At 44.4% G+C, this 15312-nt stretch overlaps 1 protein-coding gene across 2 annotated transcripts; it reads left to right on the forward strand.

The window, feature by feature from the left end:
- Nucleotides 1-3398: 3398 nt before the first annotated feature.
- On the forward strand, nt 3399-12781 carry CXCR2 (C-X-C motif chemokine receptor 2). Of its 2 annotated transcripts, none has more exons than XM_036858114.1 (2): nt 3399-3419; nt 11124-12781. In XM_036858114.1, the coding sequence occupies exon 2, from the start codon at nt 11149-11151 to the stop codon at nt 12211-12213; it is 1065 nt and encodes a 354-aa protein (XP_036714009.1). In that variant the 5' UTR covers nt 3399-3419; nt 11124-11148; the 3' UTR covers nt 12214-12781. The 2 variants fall into 2 exon arrangements, with proteins under 2 accessions (XP_036714009.1, XP_036714008.1); XM_036858113.1 differs by lacking the exon at nt 3399-3419 and adding an exon at nt 6220-6240.
- The last annotated feature ends 2531 nt before the right edge of the window (nt 12782-15312 follow it).

Below are 15312 nucleotides of genomic sequence, written 5' to 3' on the forward strand. Positions count from 1 at the left end.
CCAGTGGTGAGTCCAGAGCACACGTCTAGCCCAGCAGTACCAGAGGAGCACCTGGGGGACACCTCCAACAGACTCTCCCAAATTCCTGGGGCGCATTCTACAGGAGGGGTAAGCCCTGCATGAACACACAGGGTCTAAAACAGTGCAATCTGGGTTATCGCCATTGACGTGACTTTGTTTGTGCTCACAGGCTGGGGGTGCCCTGGGAAATATGGGCGACATAATTATTTCTTTAAATTAGATGTCACTCGGATGCACTAACGTACATTGGTTTCCTCACTTTGTCAGTTCATTCAGTGCTCAACAAAATGATATCAAACACCTAGGGTTTGCCAAACACTGTGTGTCTGGTTTGGGGAGATGAAAATTTCATATATGTATGTATGTGTGTGTGTATATATATATATATATGTATATGTATATATATATATGTATATGTGTGTGTGTGTGTGTATATATATATATATATATATATATATATATATATATATATATATATATATATAAAATCCCTGCTTTCAAGAACCTCACATCAAGGAGGAGGAAGCAGCCAAACTGATGATTATAAATCCCCGAAATTGATGCCATTGTAGAGGTAAGCCCGGGGATGCAGAGGAGCACAGAGGGGGGCGGCAATGCATGGAGGTGACGACTGGGCTGAACTGGAAAGGAGGGAGAGCTGGCCAGCCCAAGAGGGTGGCGATGAGGAAAAGGGAAATGAGTGCCGAGGCCCAAGCGGAGCCAGAACAGCTCTGAGGGGGAACTGCAGGTCGTTCCCTGTGGCCAGAGTTAAGGATTCAAGAGGGCATGGCCTGAAATAAGGCTGGAGAAGCACACAGGGTCAGATGCAGGGGCGCCAGGTGCCATATCAGGAATTTGACTCTGCCTGAGGGCAACAGGAGTCTTTGAAGGGTTGTAAGAGGGAAAGAGGGTGATCAAATTCACTTTTTTTTTTTTGGCCACACCGCGCGGCTTGTGGGATCTTAGTTCCGCAATCAGGGATCGAACCCAGGCCCACCGCAGTGAAAGCACTGAGTCTTAACCGCTAGACTACCAGGTAATTCCCTCAAATTCACATTTTAGGAAGATGGTTCTGGTAGATAGTGGAGGATGGATTGAGGGAGGAAAGACTTGACACAGAGAGCATTTAGGAAAATAGTGATCTGGTAGTGTTGGTAGTAGAAGTAGCAGCAGCAACCAACAGTGCCAAGCACCATGCTAACTGCTTTATAAATATAGACTCCTTTAAGCCACATGACAATTCTATGCAGTGGGTGCTCTCATTATCCCCATTTTACAGGTGATGAAACTGAGACCAGTGAGATGAAATAACTTGCCCGAGGTCTACAACCACTGACATTGCTGGGATCCTAACACAGACAGTCTAGCTCTGAAATCACAGCCATCCCATGACGAATGCAGTAGTTTAGGCAAGAGAAAATAAAGCGGGGCCTAACATCATCAGTGAAGACGGTGAGGAAGAGATAATCAAGAGAGATGTTAAGGAGATGGCCTCCGTGGAGAGGAGGAGCAAGGCAAGCGTGAGGGGCACGCCTGTTTCCGGGTTAAGGAGGAGGGGCACCCGTGTCAGGGAATTCCGTGAGACCGGTTTTCTACATGTTGAGTTTGCAGCATCTGTGGGACCTCAGGGGAGATTCAGGAAGTGATTACATGTAAGAATTTGAGCTTAAAGAGAAGCTTAGAAGAGAAGCTGGGAACTATAGGTGTAGGAGACACTGGCACATACTGGGTGGGGGCTGAAGCCAAGGAGGCAGGTGGGCTAGTCTAGGGAGAACAGGTAGAGAAGAGGACCGAGGCAGACTCTGAGGGACATCCATATTTGAGGAATGAATTGAGAAAAAAAGTAACAAATAAGACCAAGAGAAGTTCTCTGAGAAATAAGAAAACAATGGGATCAGTGGGGTTAAATGGTTCAGAGATCAAATAAGATAAGGCTTGAACGGTATCCATTTCACCATAAATACAGTTAAAAAGCATACAGCAGGCTGGGAGAAGGTATTTTACCATAATTGACAAGTATGAGACAGTATGAGTAGACGGGGTAACAGGCCCTTTTATAAACTGGTAACAGGAGAATACACTGCAACAGTCTTTTTGAAGCGCAATGAGTAGTATTTATCAACATATCAACATGCACAGTTATGACCCAGCAAAATTATACTTAAGCTACTGAAACACTCATACAAGTTTCCAAAGACCAATATCCAAAAACGTTCATAGTGAGAACCTAAATATTCATCTATAAGGTAATTATCAAATAAATCAGGTTATGTCCTTGCCATGGACCATTATGTCATCACTGAAAAGCGTAAGATGGATCTATATGTACTGATGTGAAATAGGTATATGATACATTGTTAAAGTGCAGAACAATATAACTAGTTAAATACTATTTTATTAAAGAAGGAAAAAACATGTTTGTATGTGCATGGGGGAAGTCTGGAAAAATATTCACAAGATACAGGTGAACAGAAGGATGGAAGAGAATCACATTTTACTTTATATGCTTTTTACCACCTGTTTTCTTTACAATATGCACAGTTTATTTTTATAATATTAAAACAGCTTTATTTAAGAAAAGAGTGTACTGGATTTAGCAACCCTAGGTCACCGGGAACATTGGCAAAAGCTGTTTCCTCAGTGCAGTGGGCAGGAAGCTGGTTGCAGTGGGTTGAACAGTGAACAAGAAGTTGGCGAAGTGGAAAAGGCAACTGCTCACTGCTTTTTCAAGAAGCTTGCCTGTGAAATGGAGGGCCCAGGGGGAGTGGTCGCTAAAGGAGTTCTAGAACAGAGGGAGGGAGAGAAAGACATATGCAAGTTCAGGGAAAGAGCTGGTCGAGGAGCAGAGGGTGCAGGAGGCAAGACCTTCAAGGACGTGAGAGGCAGTGGGGTCCCACGGCCAGGCGCAGGACCGAAAGAGAAGGAAGGATAATTCTCACGCTGCTCCTAGAAGGAAGGGAGAAAGTGTACACACAAATTCAGGCTTACGTGTCAGCTGGGGGCTGGGGTTGCCTGCATCTCCCTTGTAAAGAAGGAGGTGTACGTTGAAAACGAGACAGAGGTAGACTAGGTAAACCTCCGCCTTCAGACTGGCAGGCTCTTGCAGAAGCCATTAGACAAGAAGGCGTGAAAATTCCCACCTCTCATTACACAATTGCCAGGAGGAGGCTTGGCCTTCAGTCAGAGTCCCAGAACAGACCTCATTGCTCCTTTGTGGGAACACCTCCCCTGGTGGGCCTCCTGGATTTCCCCCTCAGCAGCCCTGGGTCAGAACTTTCCACGTAAAGGCTGCTTTGCTTTTTTCCTGTCCAACAGCTGTGACAGCTATCAAGCCCTGAGTCACAGAGGAGGCATCAGTGGCCACTCCAACAACACAGCAGCTGTAGCAGCAACAACAGGTAGGTGAGCAGTTCGGTCTTCGGGCTGCTGGGGACTATTTCTGATAGAAGGAATTTGGAAACTTCAGCCTCCTCCTGTGAGTCCCCTGAGAACTGAGGTGGTGAATTGCAGAAACAAAATAAGTCTTCACCAAGACAGCACGGTACAAATGAACTTTCTACAGTAATGGAAATGTCCTGTATCTGCACTGTCCAGTATGGTAGCCACTAGTCACATGTAGCTATTGAGCACTTGAAATGAGAAACTAAATTTTTATTTTATTTTAATCAATTTAAATTTAAGGGACTTCCGTGGTGGTGCAGTGGTTAAGAATCCGCCTGCCAATGCAGGGGACACGGGTTCGAGCCCTGGTCCGGGAAGATCCCACATGCTGCGGAGCAACTAAGCCTGTGCGCCACAACTACTGAGCCTGTGCTCTAGAGCCCACAAGCCACAACTACTGAGCCTGCATGCCACAACTACTGAGCCTGCATGCCACAACTACTGAAGCTCGCGTGCCTAGAGCCTGAGCTCTGCAACAAGAGAAGCCATCACATTGAGAAGCCTGCACACAACAACGAAGAGTAGCCCCTGCTCGCCGCAACGAGAGAAAGCCCGCGCGCAGCAACGAAGACCCAACGCAGCCAAAAATAAATAAATAAATAAATTTTTTTAAGTGCACAGTATAATGCACTTTAAATATAAATATGAAGTGCATTTACAAACATATTAAATTTAAGTAGCCACGTGTGGCTAATCTCATTTTCCAGGGGACCACACTGAGGCACAGAGAGAAATGACCTGCCCAAGCTCACCCTGACCATTAACAGCAGAGCCAGGACTGGATGCTGGTTCTGTATTCACCCCACCATTGGTAGGCCTGCTGTGGGCTCAGTGGAAATGAAATCAATCTAATGAAAATCAAGAAGTAGGATGGTTGGGAAATGTCAAATCTGGGCTGTCCTTTGCACACCCAGTTGTCTGGGACAGAGAGGTACTTAGTGGAGCTCAGCCCCACACTGCAGTGGACACAATAGCAGATTTGAAGTCAGATTAAAAAAAAAAAAAAAGTCTCAAAAACTGCTTAAAAGTCAGTTCATCTGCGTCACTCTAGGTAAGTTGCCTAACTCCAGAGTCTTAGTTTCCTCATTCAAAAAGTGCACACTCCATGGGGTTGTTGTGAGAATTAAATGATACAGATTCTGAAAAGCACTTTCCCTGGAAGCTAGGACTTAGCAGGCACTCAACATTAGAGCTAATGTGACTATTGCTATTCAGGTTAAAGCAAATTAAGATGTACCTGGAAGTCAGCCCCGAAAGCAGACCCGCTGCTTTCTCTTGCTTGGGGATGTAGTGGGAGAGACCCCATGCTATTAGTTAATTAACTATTTCAGTAATAATAATCACAACAATAAATGCTAACATCGTGCTTTATATGCGTCTTAAGGGCTTTACAGGTAATCCCTCATTTCATCCTCAGCACAACCCAATTAGTTAGATTCTATCATTGGCCTCATTTTACAGATGAGTAAACTGAGACTCAGAAAGGAAAAGTCGCTTGCCCAGAGTTGCTAGGCTAGCAGAGTTCTTAACTGCTGTTCTCATGGCCTCTCTCCGTGTGTCCTGGGCCTCTGCCTGGGTTTACCATCACCTGGCCAGGAGTCACTGTGTTCTCCAGCATGGAAAAGAGAAAGATGACAAAGAACGTTTGCTAAATAGCTGGACTCAAAGGTTCTTTCTTAGGGGTAGGCAGCTTAGACGAGTTTGCCACAGGCTTTGAGCACTGTGTGGGCCCTGGGATGCATGGAGCAACAGGTCAGGGTAAGGGGTAGTGGAGGGGACTGAGGCATCAATCACTGGGGTGGGGGCTTAGGAGGGAGCAGTGAATTAGTGTTCACTTCTCTGCCTGGATTTATCCTTTCAATTGTTATCAACAGCAAATGTGACAAAATATATTCTTGGTGTCACTCAACACTGTTTTCAAAAATGTATTTGAACTTGGGTGGGATTTTAACTTTTACCAAATGGCTTTCTTTCCAAATTAGATGGTCTTGGTTCCAAAGGTAGTAGCTACTGCAGATCCAATTCCAAGTGGACAAGCTAAGAAAAAATAGCAATGCCCTAAGAGAGGCATGCGGTCAGAGCAGATGGTTGGGGAGGGAGGTGAAAGACCAGGTGAGGTGGAACGGGGCCCCTATTTGGGGGTGGGAGTTCTCAAAGGGGTGTGGCATGGAGAAGGAATCTGTGAGGCTTTAAGGATGCCCAGGGTGAATGGGGTGGAGACAAGAAGCATTAAGTCCAGGGAAGAAAGCCACCAGACGCACCAGAAGCTAGTTCCGTTTCCGTTGCCTTAAAGAGATGTTCCCCTTTGAGATGGGAAAGATGTTTAAGAGCAGTAATGCTGCTGGGTTGTAAGCACAGGGTTCCCGAGACAGCTGAATTGTGGGGAGAGTCAGACAGGGTGGCTGAAAAAGCCAGGGGCTGCTGAGCTCAGGGCAAAGATAAGAGAAATCTGTGCCGTCCTGGGCCAACTACTTCCTTTGGGTGGGCCTCAGTTTCCTCATCTGTGAAATGGAAAGATTGGCTAGAAAACCCCACAGGCCCCTTCCCAGTGTGAACTCTGCCAGTTAATAAAATGACTACTAGTTATCGAAGAGTTGACCTGGGAATTAATTATTCAAGCTATCAAAGGCATCCCGCACCCTCAGGGGCTCCACCCCAGAATTGAGCAACCTAGTCCACCACTCACTTCCTCCACTGTGTTCTCACCACTGCCGCCCTTTGTGTCAGGCACATCTGCCTTCCTGGAGGTGTCCCACAGGTGACAAGCCCAGAATCCTGGTAAGTCTTGGAACACCCTTCCAGAATGTCTCTGTTCTCTGTCCCCCTTGACACCCAGCCTCCATTTATCCCCTCCATTTATCCCCACACTCCTCAGTCTCTCCATTCTTTCTCTAGGCCTCCCTATCCCCAAAGGGAGAGGTTCTGCCCCTCTTCCCTACACCTCTGTCCAACAAGCACCTAGGGCAACTGGCTGCCCACCGCCTTCTCTTGCGGACCCAGCCGGCTCTCCCGGCCTTGGCTAGTATTGGGTCTGAGGAAGAGCCAGATACTACTGAGGCCCTCTTCCCCTCTATTAAATGTAAATATGTGTGGATTATATTTCTAGAGAGAAAGGATACTGGAATTGTATTCAAATAACCTTGAATTTGTTGTTGTTATTATTGTGCTGCCGTTGTTAAAAAGATTGCCTTAAATGTTTGGGCTTTTGTAAATGTAGCATTTTCATGAAATAAATTAGAATAATCCTTTCCATGAGTTTTTGAACTATCATGAGTCATTAAGGGGCTGGCAGCTTCATTCAGTAAGGGGATCTCCTGCTTGGTTACCGAGAACATGACTGGGTGGTCAGCAGGGGCCAGTCAGTTCAAGGGCATTTGGTTTATTATTCCTGTAAGGGCTGTTTCTCTCGTTCTGGGCCTAAGGAATAGCAAAGAAAGCAATGCACAAGACATCAAACAATGGGAGTGAACCAGAGCCAGGTTAACTTCATGATATCTCAAGAACTTAGCTTACAGCTATATTTGACACATGAGCTGTGATTTTTTTTTTTTTTTTTTTTTTGTAAGAAGTAGATCTGTAGACTGAAAATAGCACGTGAAGCCTTCACACCTAGCTGGAATCCGGGCTGCAGCACTAAGAGGCTCTGTGACCACAGGCTGGTTTCCGAGCCTTGCTGTGACTGTCTATCGGTAACTGCCGAACGAGACCATGTACCTGTGAGGCACAAAGCAGATCTCAGATGTGTATGCTCCTTCCCTTAGTTTCTCCCTTTAACTGTCAAAACATCCTCACCAGAGATTGGTAAATTAAAAAACAAACAGACAACAACAAAACATTCCCCTCCCTCACCCTCCAGTGGCTGGAGGTCATTGCCCTGGCCTGCTCCCCGTTTCTGAGTTCTCTACCTTCTGTCCTAACTTGCATGGTCTCCCTCTGGACCCTGAAGCTGAGCCTTCATGTCTGGCAGCGGGAGTTCGCCCATACACCTCCAGCCCAGCTCCAGCACAGCCAAGCACTGGATTATCCAGAATGAGGACTTGTCTGTGAAACATGCTTGGCTGTTGCTGCTTCTTCTGAGAGGCAGTTTCTGCAGCCAATGCTTGTAAATGTGGGGTTCTCCTCTCTAAGGGCACAAGCTCTCTGCTCCCATCATGCTCTGTAACCACTCTCAGAGGTGGGTCTTCTCTTAGGTCATGGGTTCCCTTAAGAACATCTTTGATCATCTGCTCCCGGAAGTGACCCCACCTTGTGACTTCATTAGACATTACCCTGGGCTTCTGAGCAAACTTGCTCTTGACCTTGGGGCTGCAGAGTCAGTGATTTCACGCAGGTTTTGTCAGCAACACTGGCTGAGCCAGCTGTACTATCCTCCTCTCTCACTACCGTCCCTGCCTCCTGGCCAGACAGGGCTCCATCCTTATCATCACAACTTTTAGGTTCACAGACTGATCTAATCTGCTCTATCTGTGGTATCTGTGTGCTGAGAAGGCAATTTATCTGGCTCCCATCACTTAGGGGAGAAATACCTTCTCAGGAAGGTGAAGGCTAAGAATTCTATCACTCTAAGGAAAAGGGGCATTGTTTCTCCAGTTTCCCTAACCTCATTTAGCTTTTTTTTTGCTATGTATGATTGACAGTAACAGTTTCTTCTGCTAAAGAGAAAAGCTTCCTAGGACCTTTGTTGTTGTTGATGATGATGATGATATTGTTGTTTTAATATTTGTGTTTCCTTTGCAAGCCTATACACCTTTGATTAATCTTTTTTAATTGAGATATAATTCACATACTATAAAAGTAATCTTATGCGCATACACACACACACACACACACACACACACACACAATGGAATACTACTCAGCCATAAAAAAGAATGAAAAATGTCATTGGCAGCAACATGGATGGACCTAGAAATTATCATACTAAGTGAAGTAAGTCAGACAGAGAAAGACAAATATCACATGATATCACTTATATGTGGAATCTAAAAAAATGATACAAATGAACTTATTTAAAAAACAGAAAAAGACTCACAGACAATGAAAACAAATTTATGGTTACCAAAGGGGAAAGGGATGGATTAGGAGTTTGGGATTAACGGATACACACTACTGCGTGTAGAATGGATAAACAACAGGGACCTATTGCATAGCACGGGGAACTATATTCAGTGTCTTGTGATACCCTATAATGGAAAAGAATCTGAAGGAGAATGTAATGTGTATGTGTAACTGAGTCACTTTGCTGTGCACCTGAAACTAACACAACATTGTAAATCAACTATACTTCAATAAAAAATTTTTTAGAAAAAAAAAAGTCACCAATTTACAGTATACAATTCAGTGGGGTTTTGTATATAGATGGTCCCCAATTTACAATGGTTCAACTTAAAATTTTTCAACTTTATGATGGTGCAAAAGTGATACTCCTTAGCTAGAAGCTGTACTTCGAATTTTGAATTTTGATCTTTTCCCAGACTAGCAATGTACAATAGGATACTCTCTCATGATGCTGGGCAGCGGCCATGCAATCATGAGGATAAACAACCGATACACTTACAGCCATTCTTTACCCATGCAAGCAACCATTCTATTTTTCACTTTCAGTATAGTATTCAATAAATTACTTGAGGTATTCCACACTTTATTATAAAATAGGTTTTGTGTTAGATGATTTTGCACAACTGTAGGCTAATGTAAGTGTTCTGAGCACATACAGGGTAGGCTAGGCTACTCTATGATGGTCAGTAGGTTAGGTGTATTAAATGCATTTTCGACTTAGGATATTTTCAACTTATGATAGGTTTACTGGGACATCACCCCACCGTAAGTTGAGGAAGATCTATATTCACGAAATTACATAATCATTGCCACTGTCTAATTCCAGAGCACTTTCATCACCCCAAAAAGAAACCCTGTACTCAGTAACACTCCCCCGCCCCCAGCCCCTGGCAACCACTAATCTACTTTTTGTCTCTACCAATTTGCCTATTCTGGACATTTCACATACATGGAATCATACAGTATGAAGCCTTCTGTGTCTGGCTTTTTTCACTTAGAATAATGTTTTCAAGGTTCATCCATGTTGTAGCCTGTATCAGTACTTCATTAATTTTTATGATTGAATAATGTTCCCTTGTATGTGTATACCACAGTTTGCTTATCCGTTTATCAGTTGATGGACATTTGGATTACTTCCACTTTTTCGCTGCATGCTGCTGAGAATATTCACATACAAGTTTTTGTGCAGACATATGTTTTCTATTCTCTTGGGTATACTAGGAGTGGAATCACTGGGTCGTATGGTAACTCTATATTTAGCTTTCTTAACAACTGCCAAACCGTTTTCCAAAGCAACTGCACCATTTTACTTTCCCACCAGCAATGTACGAGGGGTTCAACTTCTCCACATCCTCATCGCCATCATTATAGTCCTTCTTTTTAAATTATGATCATGCTAGTGAGTGTGAGGTAGTTTACTTTATGTTCTTCACTTTAACACTGGGTTCCATATTGAGGTGGGCTACAGACTGGCATAGGGTAACAGGATGGCCATATCTTGTTATAAAGAAATGGCATGATGCTGATATATTTTGTGGTTCAAAAGGAAGCTAATTCAGTAGCTGGTCACTTTACTTCCTCTTTGCAAACTGGGATAATATTTCAGGGTGGCTGCAGCTTCCCCCAAAAGAAGGCTCTCTGCTACCCCCATAACAAGGGCAGAGCCCACAGAGGTTAGCTAGGTGTGCTGGAGAGTCAGGTTTGGAAGAAGGCACTCACTAGCAGGGCAGGAAGGGTCCCCACCAGGACTGGAAAGCCACCAAAACAAGGATCGTGTGTCTCCACCTGCCTTCTCTGCTTCCTGCTGCCTCTCCTCCTTATGCTGGGAACATACTGCCTTTCTCTGCTCACCCCTACATGGCAGAATATGCCTGTTCAGAGCTCCCAAGATAATCTGTTACATTTCCACCCATGTGGAGAATCAGTCAGCCACCTGTTTATGATTTTTAATATATTTTTTTCAAACTACACAAGTATGCCCAGAGCAGGCCCCTCGCATCTCAGAAGAAAAATGCTGGGCTGTACTAGTGGAGTCAACTTTCTCTTAGCTCGAGCATCCTGAAACTCCGTGCTGCTATCACTCAGACTGTTTTTCCAGAACACTTCTTTTAAAATAACTTTCAGAAAGTTGGACAAAGGGACTCATCTCTTAGGTTTATAGTCAAGCCTTGATCTTTTCCTAGGGATCTAACACAATTGGATTGCCTGCTTAGTCCCCCAGATTGAGAACTGAATGGTACCTCGTGTTTCTGACATTAAAATCAGCCTCAGTAGTCAGAGATGCCCACCACCGAGGATCCAAGACATGTTCTGTAGGGATTATCCAAGGGGAAGTTTCAACAATGGTTTGGGTGATAGCAATGTTATGGAAAGTGATAAGAACCTCTCTCTGATGTTGAAGGGATCTAGACAATTTTTGTGAAATGTATCATTTTTTACTAAATATGTCTCCAAAACCTTAGTGCTCTGGCCATTCCTTGAAGTGAAAGTTACTTCCATGTAATATACAAGCTAACACAAAGAATCCTATCTAAATGTTGTGAGCAGACAGGCTAGAATCTGGGGAGATTTATTGTGCAGTAACCCTCGTCTCTCTTCTCTAGGCCGGAAATTAAGTTTACGTCAAATATGGAAGGATTTAACTGGGAAAACTACAGTGATGAAGATTTTGGTAATTACAGTTACAACACTGACCTGCCCTCTATTCTACCAGACTCTGCCCCATGCCAGCCGGAATCTCTGGATATCAACAAGTATGCTGTGGTCATCATCTATGCCCTGGTCTTCCTGCTGAGCCTCCTGGGAAACTCCCTGGTGATGCTGGTCATCTTATACAGCCGGGTGGGCCGCTCTGTCACCGATGTCTACCTGCTGAACCTGGCCATGGCTGACCTGCTCTTCGCCCTGACCTTGCCTATCTGGGCCACCTCCAAGGCAAAGGGCTGGATCTTTGGCACACCCCTGTGCAAGGTGGTGTCACTCCTGAAGGAAGTCAACTTCTACAGTGGCATTCTACTGCTGGCCTGCATCAGCGTGGACCGCTACCTGGCCATTGTCCATGCCACACGCACGCTGACCCACAAACGGCACTGGGTCAAGTTCATATGTTTAGGCATCTGGGTCCTGTCCTTGATCCTGGCCCTGCCCATCTTCATCTTCCGAAGGGCCATCCACCCGCCCTATTCCAGCCCAGTCTGCTACGAGGACATGGGTGCCAATACGACGAAATGGCGGATGGTGATGCGGGTCCTGCCCCAGACCTTTGGCTTCCTCCTGCCCCTGCTGGTCATGCTGCTCTGCTACGGACTCACCCTGCGCACGCTCTTTGCGGCCCACATGGGGCAGAAGCACCGGGCCATGCGGGTCATCTTTGCTGTCGTGCTCGTCTTCCTGCTCTGCTGGCTGCCCTACAACCTGGTCCTGGTTGCAGACACCCTCATGAGGGTCCGGGTGATCGCAGAGACCTGTGAGCGCCGCAATGACATTGGCCGGGCCCTGGATGCCACCGAGATCCTGGGCTTCCTCCACAGCTGCCTCAATCCTCTCATCTACGTCTTCATTGGCCAGAAGTTTCGCCACGGACTCCTCAGAATCATGGCCATCCATGGCCTGGTCAGCAAGGAGTTCTTGGTCAAGGACGGCAGGCCTTCCTTTGTTGGCTCTTCTTCGGGGAACACTTCTACTACCCTCTGAGACCGCGCGCAGGGCTCCCCCCTTCCCTTCAGCATCCGCCCCAAGCCGCATGTCCTCTGGCTGCTCACAGCCTTGTGTCAAGGCAGCCCCCCATTGTGGTTACAGGAAGTTGCTGAGGCCACATCCTTACTAGGCCCCCAGCTATGGATTCGAAAGCCCTGGCCCCCATCTCTTACCGTAATTACCATGTCAACTGCTAGAGCTCAGTCCATCCTACCACTGAGACCACGGCACTCTGTCTTCTGGCAGACATTCTTTGAAGATATTCTTTTAAGTGATTACAAAAATTTCCCACCATTGGGAGGCATTAGTGTCAAACACCATTGGTTGCTTCCCCAACTCTCCCTTTCCTTGCCTGCTAACGAAGTCCACCTCCCTTGAGAGAGGCTGAAAATGACAGATACTCACTTTCTCAGACTTCCTTAAGCCAGCAGTGGCCATATCATCTGGTTCTGATAAATAAGAATTAAAGGCAAATTTTGTGCTGATAAATCATTTTCCTGGGAGAAAAAGTCTTGATTTGTAGCGTTTACCACATTCCGTGGTATAAATAAATGCTCCCACCATGACCGATTTCAAGGTGGCAGTGTTTAGCAACGGGATCACAAGATCTAGAAAATGTAATAATCTGCTTTCACAAGCACATACAAACTGGCTTCAGTGCATCATTGCTTAAGAAGTCAACTGGGGCCAGGAAACCCCTGGGAAGTATTCCTGATGTGTGTGTGAGAGAGAGAGAGAGAGAGAAACATATCTTTGGTTCTTGCTTTTGAATATGGTTATAGGATATGCTGTGTGGTGCCAAGGCAGCCACTTTGTGAAAATGAGACGAAAAGTATGCCCAACACACTTGAGCTGTTGGAGCCAAAGGATATAAAGAACCTGAGAGGACTTCCCTGGTGGCGCAGTGGTTAAGAATCCGCCTGCCAATGCAGGGGACACGGGTTCAATCTTCTTCCAGGAAGATCCCACATGCCGCAGAGCAACTAAGCCCATACGCCACAACTACTGAGCCTGCACTCTAGAGCCTGCAAGCCACAACTACTGAAACCTGTCTGTCTAGAGCCAGTTCTCCACAACAAGAGAAGCCACTGCAATGAGAAGCCCATGCACTGCAATGAAGAGTAGGCCCCGCTTGCCGCAACTAGAGAAAGCCCGCAAGCAGCAGCGAAGACCCAATGCGCCAAAAATAAATTAATAAATTAATTAATTAATTATTTTTAAAAAAAGAACCTGAGAATAAAGAGCCCAGAATAAACCTAAGCATAAACAGTCATTTTCAACAAGGGTGCCAAGGCTATTCAATGGGGCAATGATAGTCTTTCACCAAATTGTGCTGGGAAAATTAAATATCCACATGCACAGAATGAAAGTGGACCCTCACCTTACACCATACACAAAAATTAACTCAAAATAGATCAAAGACCTAAAATTAGAGCGAAAACTATAAAACTCTTAGAAGAAAACACAGAGGGAAATCTTCATGTCATTGGATTTGGCAATGATTTCTTGGATATGACACCAAAAACACAGGTAACAAAAGAAAAAGTAGTTTAATTGGACTGCATCAAAGTTTAAAACTTCTGTGCAGCAAAGAACACTATCAACAGAGTGAAAAGGCAAATTACAGAATGGGAGAAAATATTTGACATCGTATATCCTATAACGGGTTAATATCCTTATAAAAAATTCCTACAACTCAGCAAAACACAAACGAACAAGCAAACAACCTAATTCAAAAATAGGCAAAAGAATTAGAGAATAAACATTTCTCCAAAGAACGTAAACAAAAAGCCTATCACTAATAATTAGGAAAATGTAAATCAAAACCACAGTGAGGTACCACTTCACACATATTAGGATGACAATTATAAAAAAAAAAAAAAGAATGAAAGAAAGAAGAAAATAACAAGCACTGGCAAAGATATGGAGAAACTACAATCCTTGTGCACTGTTGGTGGGTATGTAAGATGGTGTGGCCACTGTGGAAAACAGTGTGACAGTTCATCAAAAAATTAAACATAGAGTTACCATATGATCCAGCAATTCTACTTCTAGGTGTATACCCAAAAGAACTGAAAGCAGAGACTCAAACAAATATTTGTACACTAATGTTCATAGCAGCACTATTCACAATAGCCAACAGGTGAAAACAACCCAAATATCCATCAGCCCATGAATGGATAAACAAAGTGTGATATACCCCTACAATGGAATATCATTCAGTCTTAAAAAGGAATAAAATTCTGATATATGCAACAACATGGATAAACCTTGAAAACATTATGCTAAGTCAAATAAGCCAGACACAAATGTTATATGATTCCACTTATATGAAGTACCTAGAATAGTGACATTCATAGAGACAGAAAGTAAAATAGTGTTTACCAGGGGCTGGGGGGAAAGGGGAAAATGGGGAGTTATTGTTTAATGGGTATATAATTCAGTTTGGGATGATGAAAAAATTCTGGAGATGGACAGTGGTGACAATTGTACAACAATGTGAATGTACTTAATGCCACTAAACCGTACACTTTAAAATGGGTAAAATGGTAAATTTTATGTTATGTATATTTTACCACAATTAAAAACAAAAAACCTAGTTCCAAAAAGGCAAACTTGAACCACTGGAACCACCTACCTGTAACTTCTTAAGTGAGATAATTAAATGTCTTTTTTTGTATAAACTACTTTTAGTTGGGTATTTCATTACTTGCAACAAAAAACATCCAAAGTGCTACAGAGAGGTCGGGCAAGAGTGAGCAGAGGTCCTGAATGAGGGTCTTTACAATAAATAAATCCCTTCGTTGTTTATCGGGTACATAGAGAGAAGGCCTAAAATCGAGATGGAGGTTGGTATTTCTTCCTTCTTCTTCCCCAGCCCAAGCCTCCTGCTGCTGAACATGTATTATGGAAGGAAACATGTCCTGGGATCATCTTGTGCTTCTCGTATCCTTGGGTGAAACAGGAGTCAAGAGTGTCAAGGGTGGGACTTAGAATGGCCAAGAAAGTCTACCAAATCAGCTGGATTGGGTAGCTGGAAGTCAGAGAGCTCTTCTGAGCTCGACCAGCAGCTCTCACTTTGAGTCATCCTTCACT

The sequence above is a fragment of the Balaenoptera musculus genome, chromosome 7 (genome assembly GCF_009873245.2).
Source record: "Balaenoptera musculus isolate JJ_BM4_2016_0621 chromosome 7, mBalMus1.pri.v3, whole genome shotgun sequence".
Taxonomy (NCBI): Eukaryota; Metazoa; Chordata; class Mammalia; order Artiodactyla; family Balaenopteridae; genus Balaenoptera; species Balaenoptera musculus.